Consider the following 15,040-nt stretch of genomic DNA (forward strand, 5'->3'; position numbering starts at 1 on the left):
GTTCCTCACTTTGCTTTAGTGTAGGTAACTTTTCATATCTTCTATTACCTCTCTCTATAACAGCACAAGTATGTGCATCAGGTCGTATCTGCGGTCACTGCGCCAGAATTACCGGGATCTCTCGAATGCAGCATGGATGGTCTGACGTCAGTACGACGTAAGAAGAATCCGGTTGACTGATGACAGCTCACCATGGTGACGACAGTTCCAGAAAGTAATAGCACCATATTATCCCTGTACTCATGGGCTGTTTTTTAAAAATAGATTTTACTTTCTTATCTAAGCACATTTTGGATTGGCTACAGGATCCGTTTTGTTTCGAAAGTATAGACTGTTGAATCGCCTCCAGTCACGCATCAGAGTTAGTTTAGTTGTTTTCATTAAAATCCAGCTCATTCATATGTTTGTTTATCCGCACTTAATGTAGTTATCTATCCATCCATTTATGCTCTTCTGTTTATGTGATAACCCATATATTCAACATGCAAAATATTTATGCAAAGATTTATGTTGCTTCCATCTACATCCAGCGAGCTGACCTGAAAAGGAAAAGCCTACCTGTTCCTCTTTTCAATCCTAAACTTACTATCCAATCACCCTTCTGTCTGAGGCCTGAAACGCTGTTTATAATTGTATATCTCCCTCTAGTGTCAGTTCTTTTACATGCAACAGATTGCTCTGCACACGAGCTACTGAATTTTTACCTAGTGTTACTGATTTTTTTTAAAGATGTAGCAGTAGCCTCTGTATTCCAGTTAATATATATTTTCTTTGTTACATAACCATACAATAGAAAGTCAATGAAGTTTCACGCCAGCATACAAGGCATTTTTTTTCTTTGTTTTTATTGACGTGGTATCAATACAATCAAGTACTGTAGATTTTGTATAAGCAGACAAACATTTTCAATCAAAAAGGAGTGCATTTTATACCCAAATTCTATTGCATAGTGCACACAATAGCCTTGTAAGACAAAAAAAAACAAACCTATACGTTGATACATTGTACATTACACAAATAGAAAATAATACAAATAATCCTTCACAAACAACTCTAGAATGCTAACTACAAGTTGTAAATGCTCTTAACTCATCGATGCTGTTAAATACCATTTATATGTCCCAGGCTTCGGTGGTCAGTTTTGGCATCCCTATTAAATTATCATAAATGTATAAATACATCTTCATTAATTTCATGTGCAAATGGGAATGGCCGTTTGTATACTGAAACTAAAACAAACAAATATCCCTTAAGAACCGAAGCAAGGCTTGTGATTTTTTTTTTCTTTTTTTCTTTTTTTTTCTAATAAAGAAAAACAAAACATTTGATGCGGTACATGGATCTCACTGACACTTGTTAAATGATTTGCACACAGAGCAAACTCAGCAAGCAAGTGACATTGTCTATGAAAATATGAGGACAGAGCGTAACAGCCGCATGTAACTCTCATCACCGTTTCACCGTGTGTCGAAAAAGAGGAGGTGATTCAAAAAAATAAAAGGCAACATACAGTACATAACGAGACTGCTTTGTAGACTCACATAGCAACAATGATACATAGCAGTTGTCGGTGTGTTCATGTTATGAGACAGAAAGGGCTAAGAGTAAGTGCATTACATAGATGTAGAAATACTGATTAAGCCTTATCCTCACACTAATTTTCCAAAGCGATGTGAAGAGTTACTGTTTATGCACTGTGACCCACCATAAAACAGTCAAACATTATACATTCATTCTAATGGGAAGGCTAAATGTTTGGCACCATGCTCGTGTACATTGACATTCTTCCATCATGATGTAAGGTAGTCATAATTCAGTGTTTACGAGCGTCAGGGTGGCACAAATTAGATAGAAGCACCAAGCTTTGTTCTGTTTTGCCTAGGTCTCGTTATCTTTTGTGATTCGTAACTGAAACTAGTGAATAAACATTTTGTACATTTCATAGTATGTCTTTTTTTTCTTTCTTTTTTCTTTTTTTTTTGTTGGTTCGTGACTTGGCACAAAGTAGTTATTGCACGCCTTTACACCTTTCATCTTTAGAGTGTTGTAAAGTAAATCTTCTACAAGATTCTCTTTAAAACTAAAAAAACCCTCAAAACCTTCTGGTAGAACATTGATGGGACTGTAAGCCGTTCCTACAGTTTTGTAACTTAATTTTAGTTTATTATTATCCTCGCTAAAGTTTTCGTGACCTGAATGCCAAGGGGACATTGTGACAAATCCGCACACACAAACGCATGCAGTGACACAGTGACGGGCTGAAGGGTATACCTACTAAGCATACAAGTGCACGCATGCACAGAGTGGATCTTTAATACTTCATCCAACAGAAATGAATAAACACACCTCTGACCTACCACCTCTCCCAGAAATCTGGCGTGGTTTTGTTAAAATGTTACACAACCTGCATTTCACAATCTTCAGGCCCCAGTCAGACCCTTTCACTTATTTATGGACTAAAGACAAATTGATTCTCATTTCCAGCCGTGCACTTTGACATTATCCAGTTCTGAAACATCCTGGCCACAGATGTTACACTAAGCTCAGCAATTAAACAGTTTTTGACACATTTGATTTAGAAATAACTAGAAAATCCTGTCATTCAGAGCTACAAATGATTAAAAATTGCTCTCATTTGCCTAACATCTATCATAAACAACACAGGAACTGGCAGTGAAGGAAGTAATTAAGTTGTTGTTGTTTTTTACTTATCCTTTTGCCTCCTTGTTTTCTCAGCAGAGTCAGGCTTTCAAAATCTTTGTGGATTTTGCATCATGTTGTTAAAGGATTATATTTTCTTCTAATATGGCAGTGCAGATTGCTCCCTTGGAATCAGGGAAAGGGTTTTTAATGACATTAGAAATCAGTGACGTGATGGTTAGAATATGTGAACAGGATGCCTGGGATAGTGATGGGGAAAAAAAATCAGATCGATAGAAGGAAACAGGCCATTGAATCAGCAGTATATGTGTCCTTACTGTCCATTTGTCCATGGACAGTAAGGACACTATCTAGTTTCTGGCCTGTGAACACTGACTGTGTACATTATTAACAATGTCCTAAAGAATGATGCTGGGGGGTGATGCGGGGGTCTTGCTTGATGATGCTGATCTCTTTAAAGGGCAATTTAAAGGTGTCTGCCTTGTTAATGTGAGGTCATGTTTATTTGTAGAATTAATTGTTCTGAACTGCACGTAAACTAAATTACAAGAAAGAGGAAGACCTATTATCTGAAATGGTAGGTTACTAAATGCATAATGAAGCAGAGAAACTCCCTGAACAGGTGCTTATGTTCACTATCAATAAATATATCTCACTCTAAAACCAACTGTTGCTGAGTTCAATCCTAACTTTTTTTTTATGTAGCAACAATTTAGAGTCCCCAAAATTTCAGTAAAAGTAAATAGTAACACAGCACACCAAATACTTAGTTTTGCTATTGTACTGTATGCCTATATTTATTGTGTTGTATTTTGGCTCTTCAATATAATTATAGCAATTCATGATTTAAATAATACACCAGGGGAACATGACTGCAGCGAAGACCCCCCATCAGAGTTTGGTGATGTCGTCCTTGTGTCAGAGCATGTGGGCAGGTTGTGCAGTCACACGGGAAGGTTTCTAGCACATTACAAAGTAAGGCACTAAATAGTCTGAATCCAATAAACAACAACAACAATGATGACATGGACCAAATAATAACAATAAAATTATGACAATATAATAATTAAAATAAGCTAAAAGCTTAAAAAAACACCAACATAAAACACAACTAAAACACACATTTGAAGGACACTGAAATAAAGAACACAGTATGAATTTCCTTCCCCTGCCTTTAAAAACTCACTTCATTCACAAAGTTTTTGTTTCATTTGTGCTGTTGAGGGCGAGACAGATAAAGACTATGGCAATAATATTGAGTATTTTATGGGTTTTGTGTTTCTATAATGGCTGCAGGTATTTTAGGTTAAGGGCTGCACTGAGGTGCCAATGTAGCAACATCTTTTAAGGAAAAGATAGGGTTATGTGGGACAGAGCAAGAATCCTGAGAAGGAAGAATGGATGTACTCTGTAGAATATAGGCCATTTGCCTGATCTGACGGCATCTGGATCCATACCTGGTCACCCTCCTTCAGCTCTAAGACTGCACTACCAGATGCCTGGTCCATGTAGCCTTTCTTGTATTCATCATATGTGTAAGTGGCTGGTACATTGTTCTTATACAATGCTACCCACAGGCTAGTTCCCTTTACATGCATGTGGTATGCAAAGTAGTATATACCAGATAAAGGAGCAGTGAATATGCCAGTAGAAGAGCTGTAGGCATTTTGCCCATTGTAGAGGGTCCTGTCAAATTTGATTGGCATGCCTGAAGGAGGGAATGGTGTGGTAAGGACAGCTGTGAAGGCTGGTGCCACAGAGGCAGACAATGGAACTTGACTATATGCAGGGCCTTTCCTGTCATCTGGAATTTCTCCCCCATCTAACTTTGAACTCTCTGGCCCTGCGACAACTGTATGGCCATTTCCTGGAGGCCCAGGGGGTCCTGGAGGCCCAGGGGGCCCAGGTATGCCATTAAGTCCAGGGGGGCCTTGTTTCCCTGGAGGACCCTGGGGACCTATAGGACCTTTCTCACCCAACTTGCCCAGCCCTGGAGGCCCTGGAAGTCCTTGTTCACCCTTTAGGCCAGGGGGACCCTGTGGACCCATGGGACCCATGGGCCCCTGAAGACCAGGAATACCCGACTGGCCCCTGGGGCCTGGAACTCCCATAAACCCTGACTCCCCTTTAGGCCCCGGGGCACCTGTTATACCGGGATTCCCAGGAGGGCCAATATACCCTGCCTCACCTTTAGGTCCAGGTTTTCCGATAAGACCACTGGGCCCAGGGATGCCCTTTTCCCCAGGGATACCAGGTTTTCCAGAGGGTCCATTGGGGCCTTGGTCACCTCGAAGGCCAGGCAGTCCAGGAGGACCCCGGGGCCCCAGCTCTCCCTTCTGTCCTGGTATTCCATGTTTTCCTGGCAATCCCATTGGACCTTGAAGTCCAGGTGGTCCTGGTTGTCCATCAAGTCCTGGCTTCCCAATTGGTCCAATTGGTCCTTGTTCTCCTTTATCCCCCGGGAGACCTGGAAATCCACCATGTCCCTTTTCTCCTTTTAGTCCATTTGGACCAGGTTTTCCATAGCCATTAGTTCCAGGCATTCCAGGAGTACCCCTGGTCCCAGGTTCACCTTTTGGACCTTGTGGACCTGGTGATCCAGGAAGTCCATCTAGCCCAGGCTTCCCCAACCCAACTGGCCCTGGCAAACCTTGTAGTCCTGGGGGCCCTGCATCTCCTGGGAGTCCTTGATCACCTGGGCGTCCTTGATCACCTTTAGGACCAGGTACTCCAGGCAAACCTTTTAGTCCTGGTGTGCCAATACCTGAAGGACCAGGTGGTCCAATACTCCCTTTTGGGCCAGGAGAACCCCTTAGACCTGGAAGCCCTGGATTCCCATTTCCATTCTCGCCCTTAGGCCCACGATCACCTGGTGGGCCGGCTATACCCTTTATTCCTGGCTCGCCACGGACCCCAGGGGGGCCTCTCATACCTGGAAGCCCAGGTTTCCCATTCAAGGACAGTCCAGCTGGGCCAGGAAGCCCAGGATGCCCGGGAGGACCACGGGGACCTGGTTCACCACGAGGGCCTACCTCACCATTAACCCCAGGCATCCCCTTTGGCCCAATCTTTCCTGGGAGTCCCGGAAGTCCAGGCTTACCAATTCCCGTAAAGCCTGAAGGTCCCTGAGGACCTGGTGGGCCTTGGGAACCAGGCTTTCCCAGTCCGGGTTTCCCTGGAAGGCCTGGTGGTCCAGGGGGCCCTCTTGGTCCTGGTTTCCCTTGGGGGCCGGGTTCCCCCTTCACTTCCATCATGGGTGGCATATCTAGAAAAAATATGTACAGGTTGTTAGGACTACTGTTACGGGTATTATTATTATTATTATTATTATTATTATCATCATTAGTATTACTAAGTACTGTATTCATTTCTAAGTACTTTTTTAAATTGCTGATGTCCGAGAGAAAAGATGTCATCTCAATCCACATTACTATGGTGACTGGATTATAATAACTATCTCTAATTTTTCACAATTAGCTGAATTCTTTGAGAAGAACAGTTAAGATTCTCTAGACTACTTTATACTACTTTGTACTTAGCTGTTATGGAAACTGACAGACTATCCATCTTTTCAATCAGCAAGTCTCTGTGAGTTTATCATTAAAGTACTGTTTGAATTAAAAAAATATTTTTTATTAAAGAAATTTTTCATTTGTAAAAACACAGGGTAATTTTTTAAACAAGAGTTAAACTAGTACTACAAAGAGAAGGCATAAAACCAGGCTGGTTGTGTTTTTCTGTTGTGAAATTAACAGAAAAACAGAATTAATTATCTACATACAACAAACACTGAAAATTCGAGAAATAGACAAAATATATTACAAGATTATTATCTAAGAAATTAATACTTTGCATACTTCAGGATGAGTTTAGAGATTGAAAAGTTATATCTTAATCAGTGGCATAATTCATTCCCATTTCATTTCTTTTGTTACTTTATCAGTGCTGAGAGTGGCTGGATATTACCCAGTCTGAAGGTACTCTATTAGACTAAATTCTGGAAAGGTCACCAGTCCATCACTTGTTATGTAATCACAAGTGACGAACACAAACCAGTGGGCATGGGTTACCTTTGATGTTGTCCTAACTGACTCAGTTGGAGTTCCTATTAAGGTTATTGGAGTTTACTTTTGATTTTGAAACATAGAGGAAAACAGCATGAAAGTGTGCCACAGGTTGTAAACTCTGTCATTAATCTTTCCTATAACAGTGGAGTGCAACACAGCCAGGCTTAAACAGGAAAAAAACAAATAACACAGTTACTTAGCAACACAGTTCATGTCTATTACACTCCAAGTCTGATTAAATGGTGAATGTTAGCTCATAACAAGGAGATCTTTGTTAAATAGAACTGCGGTTGATTGCAAAACTTCTATTACTTGACGAGGCTGCCCTATCTGATCCATTTAGTCCTTTAGTCATGTGAATTGTTATTCTTAAACCTTGGTTTAAGGTTGATGTGGGTTGATGTGGCTTCCTGTTTGCTGCATCCTGTTCATCCCTAGAACGTCACCCTTGCCAGGCCTTTGAACACTTTCAAGAAATCATTCATGGCTTTCCTAATGGAACCATGGACCAATATCGCCCCCTACAGACAGCTGAAATTTTCAAGCAGTTTGCTATTGAGCACACCAGAAAGATCATTGTTAGTGTTTGCAAATCACTTAGCACAATTGCTGACATTTGAACAAGCATTGCTGGTATATGTCTTTGTGAGCAATACAGATGACTATACAACGTCTGTTGAATACTTCAGACTTCCAAAATATAATACCAATATTTTCTTGTGTATGTCTTCACATGCAGAACAGTTCATCCAGTTGTCAAAATCAGCCAAGCCCACAGGTCCAAGTCATTTATATGAAAATTAGAAAACATATTCATAGAAACTCAGAGCAAAAGAGTTACAGCATTTTCTAAAGATATAGGAACCTGCTCAGATACACATTTTACAGGGCTACATTCTGGCCAGGAAGGAGGACGAGGATGTGTCAGGGTGTAAAACTAGGCAAGAGGATGGCAGAAGACTGCCAAAGACACTGCTTCTTCTTCTGTTACACTGCAAGGGATAGCATAATGTGTGAGGTCTGTGAAAATATGAGGCCAAAGAAAAAGGACTGACAGGCTGCATAGTGATCCACTGAGCTGTTTTCTTCCTGTACATAGCAGGCTAATGTTTTCCTTTTTGCTATTGTTATGCTACATATTTTGTTCTGTAGAGTGTTGTGTATATTAACTTTTTTTTGCTGTTACTGTAGTTTAGTGTACTGTGTGACCATAGGAGGAAATGGTTTGGTACAATAAGAATTTGCTGTGACAGCTTGCATGAAAAGACTTTTAGGAAAGTAGAAGATGAAGATTTCAGCATTTCAGAATTTGACAAAGTGTGTAAACATTTTGACCACTATAATTTACATAGTGGCTAAAACTTATTTACTGACAGCTCCCTCATTTTGACACATAATTTAATGGTTTGGGATGAGATGCTGCTGTTTGTGGGTTGTTTTGCTACATGTACGAGCTGTTATGTGAAATGAAAATTTCAAAAATGTTAAGACAAATATTCCAAAATAATTCAGAAAAACTGCACCGTACCAGACTATTATTTTTCTGGGGTAACTGACGTCTGTTGTGTATCAAAGTGAATGCTATACTACGCTGATATAAAGAGCACAAGAGGCTTTACATGCTGCTTTGTAATGCAAATGAGCACTTACATTTGCATGTACTTTCAGAGAGAGATTTTATTTTTCCTGCAGTGGTCACACAACAAAGTAAACAGAAAAAAGACAGTGCACAGAACAGAACTAGTCCACAGCGTCTCACTTACCTCACACAGGAGCTTATCCCTCCTTATGTCTTATCTATGGGCATCCGCTTTCCTCTATAAAATGTTTACCTGAGTACATGGTCCTTTATGTTGACAAATTTTCATAACTCTGATCTGCTCAAGTTACTTCTTACTAATCAACTGTGGGATCACAGATTTTTTTACATGACATCAGATGACTCACAGAAATAATTCTGGAGAATAAAGAAGTTCAACTGAGAAGACATGACCTACTTCAAAAAGTGATAAACAGCCAAAAGCTGTTCACACTGTAGGGAGCTGAGCTGAGAATGCTAAATGCTCACTGTTTCTCTTTCATTTCATTCATTCAAGACTTTCTCTAATTATTTTTGCTAACTTCAACTGTTGCTTGTTTGAGAAGTGAGTCAACAAATCTGAGAAAAGCTATAAAATCTAAATCAAAGTAATAAAAGCATGCTATGCACTGCACTGTGCACACTGTAGTATTGTACATTTATGAATGTTTACATTTAAATAAATGTAGTCCCTCTGACAGGATGGGGAGAACAAGTATTCAGAAGATTAGGTTGTTAGGAAAAAACTTGAACATATAACATTTTACAGCACCTTTAATATATCACGGTTGTGCCTAAAACCAGAGATAATGATATGGCTTTTTTTTTTTTGAGATGCTAAGCCAACAGTGGGTAAGAGGCAGTCAGCCGGTCCATCAGAGGACTTAAGACTGAATAATTTCATTAGTAATGCAGTGTGGACAGATTACCACAGAGTGGCAGCAAAGTCATATTCAATGTACCACATATATCAGAAATCCAACTTCTGCCACATTCTTTCCAATTCCATTTATACAAAGCATGCCTTTAGTTGAGATACACTCCCTGTATAGGTCTTCTATTTTTCGTCTGCCATGACTGGGACAGTTTTCATCTTATTAGCCTGTCTGTATGTCTGTCAGACTAAGTGCAAAAATGTGGTTCTGGTGACACCTACTGAAAGGTGAATTCCAGCAAAGACCAATGACACATTCCCATTTTATGCTCTATTATGCCCTATATCTTTTAATTATGGTGCCACTGGCCTTGCGGATGGTGTAGTTAGAGTTAGATTTGAATTCATTTAATCTTTTCTAGATTTTTTTTAACATCCTCTCCTGGGGGATATGTAATAAATTGTGATATCCAGTTGGTAAGAGGAGCAATTTCAGTACACAATGTGCAGTCAGAGCTTCATGTGATTTGGTGCTTTAGACATAAGATTACATTTTATGGAGGTACTTTATAACCCCAGTTCCAAAAAAGGGTGGGATGCTGTGTAAAATGTAAAATGTGTGTTTTATAAAACACTGAATGGAATCATATGCAAATCTCAAAACCCCATATTTTATTCAAAATTAAAAAAAAACTTTTAGAAAACATCAAATGTATAAACTGAGAAAATGAACCATTTTAAGAAATGTTGTCCCATTCTTGCCTGATAGAGGATTCTAGCTGTTTAACAGTCCTGGGTTTTTGTTGTATTTTTTATGAAAGTGGTCTGGACAGCAGGCAGGCCAGTTCAGAATCTGCAGTCTTCTACTACAAAGCCCCGATGTTGTAACAGATGCAGTATGCAGTTCAACATTGTCTTACTCAAATATTCAAGGCCTTCCCTGAAAAAGACGTCATAGAAGACAAGGTGCATACTGTGTGTTTCTCTAAAACCTGTATTGTACTTTCAGCATTGATCGTGCCTGTCCAGGTCTGCAAGCTGCTAGTTCCATAGGTGTTACTGCACCTCCATACCAACAGGGATGCAGGCCATTAAACTGATCACTGAAAACAAGCAGGATAGTCCCTCTCCTCTTTAGTCCAGAGGATGCATGTTTTCTAAAAACACATTAAATTTTTGATTTGTTTTAACAGAAAACAGTTTCCCACTTTGCCTCAACACAGGAAGTGTTGATGAAGTATTCCCCATGCAAGCACTTTTCTGTTTTTAATGCAGTGTAGCCTGAGGGTCCAAAGATCACAGGAATCCAATATTGATTTCGACTTTGTCCCTTGTCCACAGAGATTTCTGCAGGTTCTTTAAAGCTTTTGATGATATTATGTACACTAGATGATAAGATATGCAAAGTCTTCACAAATTTTAATTGAGGAACATATTCTGAAAGTGTTTTACAATTTGTAGACACAGGTTTTTGAAGATTGACGAACCTCTGCCCATCTTTACTTCCAAGAATCTCTGCCTTTCTAAGATGTTCTTTTTATTAAAAAACTCACCTTTTTAAAACTGTTTTTGGTTAAATTTTTGCCTGTTTTATATTGTCTGTTTTACCTTTTTATTATTTGTTTATCTTACGTGCAGCACTTTGTGATTCTGTCTAGAAAGGTGATAAATAAATACAATTTTATTTATTTATTATTTCATTTATACCAAGTTGTGTTTCTGTAAAATAAACCCATTTTAGCCTTTTATTTTAGTACCACTAACTTTTCAACCTTTTGTTCCCTCATTCCAACTTTTTTTAAACATGTGCGGCATTGTTCTTAAAATGGTCCGTTTTCTATGTTTAATTGTGAATAAAATGTGGGTTTATGAGTTTTACAAATCTCTACAATCTGTTGGTTTGATTTACATTTTGTTTTGCAACTGGAGTTTTAAAATGGCAGTTATCAGTGTTTTCCAATGACCTAAATGACCAATCAGTAAAGTGTGAGGGTCCTATTAGACTGCTTTTACAGGACCAAATGAGACATAAAAGGGCTACATATGCCACACTCACAGGAACTACTCACCAACATAATGTCCTTTCCCCTCGCGAAACGGAGGTCCAATAGGCCCCTTCATCATGGGCTGAATGTACTTCATGTGGGGTATGGGGGCGTACCCTCCGGCAAAAGCAGGTACCACAAGCATCAGTAGCACAGAGACAGAAGCCAGCAGCATGGTCAACAGCATCCCAGGCTTTAGGTGTCACACGCAAAGAACTGAAAGGAACAGAGAGAGGACACAGAAAAATAAAACTCACTTTCACTCTTTGGTCCATCTTACTGAATATTTTACAATGCCAGACATTCAGAAAATCACCTAAGTGATGCGAGAATTTAGCTCTGTGAGTGTTCATTTATTGGTAATGGCTGTTAAATGAATTTACTTCAGATTTCTGAAGTAATGCAGTGGCATCTTTTTCCTTATGTCCTCTATAAGAAATTGATACTGTGTGTCTTGCTTTTGCAGATATTTTAAAGATAGACACTGGGTATGTATAAAAAGTTATACTTTAAAATGTATATGAGCAAACACATTATTTAGGCGCAAAAATAACAAACAGTTATTACATTATAGTATTTGTTCAGCATAGTCGAAGGCTGTGTTTGGTTTAGATGGCACTTGGCAACTGCGTAACTTTCATTTTTTACATGAAATCTTTACATTAAACTCCCCCCCAGATATTTTCACAACCACGATCAGACAGCTGACCAGCAGACAACAGTTGGTGCGCTTGTGCGACAGAGCCACTGTAGGTATGCTGGCTTCAAGCAGTGTATTAAAGACTCACGTTTCCACTGCAACTCTCCCGTGAGTTCTTTTAGTCAGATGTCTTTGAACAGATGACTGTCAGGAGTTGTTTTGTGACGGTGTGAGATGCAAAATGTCATTTCAGGCTCACGCTGTTCATTTTTAAATGCCAACCATGTCATGCTTTGATTAAGCATAAAAACTCTGGAAGAACAGGACAATGCACTGCACAGCCACAGAAAACTATGTGCCTTGAATTGCTTTCCTTAAACTGGCTCATCATCCATTTAGGGCACAGAATAATAATAAGGCTTGGTGGCAGTACTGGAGGCTGGTTTCATTTCTGCAGTTACTTTGATAACTTTGGGTCATTATTTTAAGCACAAGCAAAATTCAGAACCACTGTAGCCATGCTATAGCAGGTCTCAGTCATTATGAATCATATAAGGCTCCCGGTCAGTGTGTTATAGCAGCATCCTGTGTAGTTACATGAAAAAATAAATAATAACACCAACGAATCTCTTCTTTTATTACTAATACCTGTCTTGTCATGTTCATTTTGTGAGTTTGAAGCTTGTTAGTCTCTGCATTCAACAGCAAGAAGAGCGATCACTCTGAAAGCACACGCCAACACTAACTGACGTTTGCTAATCTGAAAATTGCACATTGCTGTTAATTGGCAGCATCATTAGGAGTAATTGGGGGTATTCACAGTGGTTTTTAAATCACAAATGCTCAGAAAAAAAGGTGTGTTTATTGCCACCATATGTGCTGACTCCAGGTCTGCTTTACAGCTTTTCTCCTGCTGTGTTTTTTTTTTTTTGTGACTGTTTAATAATTGCATAGCTAGATTGTTCAATTCCTGTTTTAGAACAATTTATCAAAGTGTTTGGGGAGTTTTGGGGTTCCTTTTACAAATTATGATTAGTCTGTGGTTTATGCTTGCTTATGCTGTAAGGAAGAATCAACGATCTCTCGAAAAGTGTTCAAATCAAAATGTAATCTACGGGAAATCACGAAAGCGCAGAAAAAGATGTTAAGAGAAATAAACAGGAGAAAAAGAGCCGCGTTGGTAAGACGCCGTTTGGTCGTTGGCCGACTTTCTGGCTGGCTGGCAGGGGAGTTCGTCTGGTATGGGGGTCTGCGGTTTTTGGTGCAGATGCAATTTAACAGGCAGCTCTGGATGCCCACCATTCTGCAAGGCATCACAGAAACTGTGCATGAACAGGGACAAGTCACAGACAGGCACTTGGGAGACCTTTACGATCTGTTTATCAAGTATTTAATTTGTAGAAAAGCTCTGCAGTGGATGTTAAAAAAAATGCAATCCCGTCTGTCTGGCCACCGTGAGCCACCGCTGGACTCATACGAGCTCTCTCTCACACAAGAACACCCACGTAACAAAACACACACTTTTGGTATGCATGAGAAAGCACAAGACTTCTAGAAACCAGTTATCCAGGGTGGCTTAAAAATACTTGAAAACCTGTTAAGTTTCACCCATTTTCACATGAAATCATTCCATTCAAAACACATCATAACAAACCCCAAGTCTGAACGTGGAGTGGAGGGGGCTCATGATGAATTAAAGCCTCTTTCGACCATTAAACAACGAGCGGGATCCAAAGTTACAGCGCGAAAGCTTCATCTGGCAAGATGAGTGACGCATTATACAAAACAGATCTGACCGAAAAAAGACAGAATACAGCAACAGAGCCAAAAACACACAAGGACAGAGCACAAAAGGAACATTAACGAAGAAATAAAAGAGAGTGTCGCAATGAAAGGTGAAAGGGCACCACTCATTCATTTTGTTACAGAAGTGATCATCAGTTCTGCTTTATATCTACCTTTTGCAGCTTTGCACCTCCCTGTGGCCGTTTTAAGCCATGCTCTGATGGTTTTCTTCATCTCTCATCATCATATCATTTCTGAGAAAAGCCAACAGTACCTGTGGGGCGTACTCGCATTCTCCACATAACTGTATGAACGAGAGGATTATTAGCTGTGCTAATATTATCAGATGATTATGATGATAGCATATGGAGTCATAATTACAAGATCATTTTGTTTGCATCTCTTTCACCGCAGCTTTGCAAAAGGAGCATAGATTCCCTTAGGTAATCACCTTTCTTGAACATGCATTGGACGTCACTTAAAACGAGCCAAAAACCTTAATCCACGCAGGCTCTGAGCTGCCAAAGCAGACTCGGCATCTTCCAAACCCAACTTCAGAAGCATCTCAAGTGGCTTGCTCAGACAGGCGAGGAGACACAATTCCCTTAATGCTGCGTCTGCCTTCTAATATAATCAGCGCTGAGGAGGTGAGCTCCAAGGTACTCTGCTTCCATTTCCCCTAAGCTGTGCATGTGCAGGACCAGACCGCCAGACATTTCCTAAACCATGCGGCACAGACAGATTACAGTAGGTACACTGAGTGTGAGGGTTCTGTGTCATGGGGGGAAGAGGAGGTGATTGTTTTTGTGGTGAACATTTGAGCCGCTCCCTGAGTGGAGAACTCATCACCTTAACATCATGTAGGGCATTATGCCGACTTTCATAAAAAGGAAAGAAAGAAAGAAAGAAAAAACACCAAATGGTTCAAGAACAACCAAGGCCTATAGCGGTTAAATAGTTTGGTTAAAACCACAAGCCCCGCAGGGAGAACGGCACTTAAAACCTGACCAAATATTTTAGCTGATTCATCCCATTCTGACAAACCGTAGCCACAGCCATTACCATAACCGTTCCTAACTCCAACCATGAACCCACAAGTCTTACCCAGCTCCTATTCCCAAGCTCTCTTCCATTATCAGCCCAGTTTTCTGTGAATTTAACAAGCAAATGTTGGAAAGAGAAGACATTCTGATACTATCAATGCCGCTTCTTTACACTTTTGGCTCTGTGTGATGTCAGTTAAGAGTGGATATCCTTAAAATAGTCATCTCAGGCAAACAGCTAGAGCCCAAATCATGTTCAAGTCCTCTGCTTGTGAGGGGAAGTCAATGAGATGAAAGATTGGCGCCCTTAGAGTGAGAAAGGAGCTGAGAATGGGCACAACAGCCA

General features: G+C 40.0%; 1 protein-coding gene across 2 annotated transcripts in view; it reads right to left on the reverse strand.

Moving 5' to 3' along the window:
• Nucleotides 1-819: 819 nt before the first annotated feature.
• col8a2 (collagen, type VIII, alpha 2) overlaps nucleotides 820-15,040 on the reverse strand; it is a 49,800-nt gene continuing 35,579 nt past the window's right edge. For both annotated transcript variants that reach the window (XM_039605960.1, XM_031756061.2), the window contains 2 exons: nucleotides 11,251-11,442; nucleotides 820-5,926 (listed from right to left, as the gene is read on the reverse strand). In XM_039605960.1, coding sequence (XP_039461894.1) covers nucleotides 4,023-5,926; nucleotides 11,251-11,413 — 2,067 coding nt within the window. In that variant the 5' untranslated portion in view covers nucleotides 11,414-11,442 and the 3' untranslated portion in view covers nucleotides 820-4,022. The remainder of the gene's footprint in view (nucleotides 5,927-11,250; nucleotides 11,443-15,040) is intronic.

This window comes from Oreochromis aureus, linkage group 22 (genome assembly GCF_013358895.1).
Source record: "Oreochromis aureus strain Israel breed Guangdong linkage group 22, ZZ_aureus, whole genome shotgun sequence".
NCBI classification, from domain to species: Eukaryota; Metazoa; Chordata; class Actinopteri; order Cichliformes; family Cichlidae; genus Oreochromis; species Oreochromis aureus.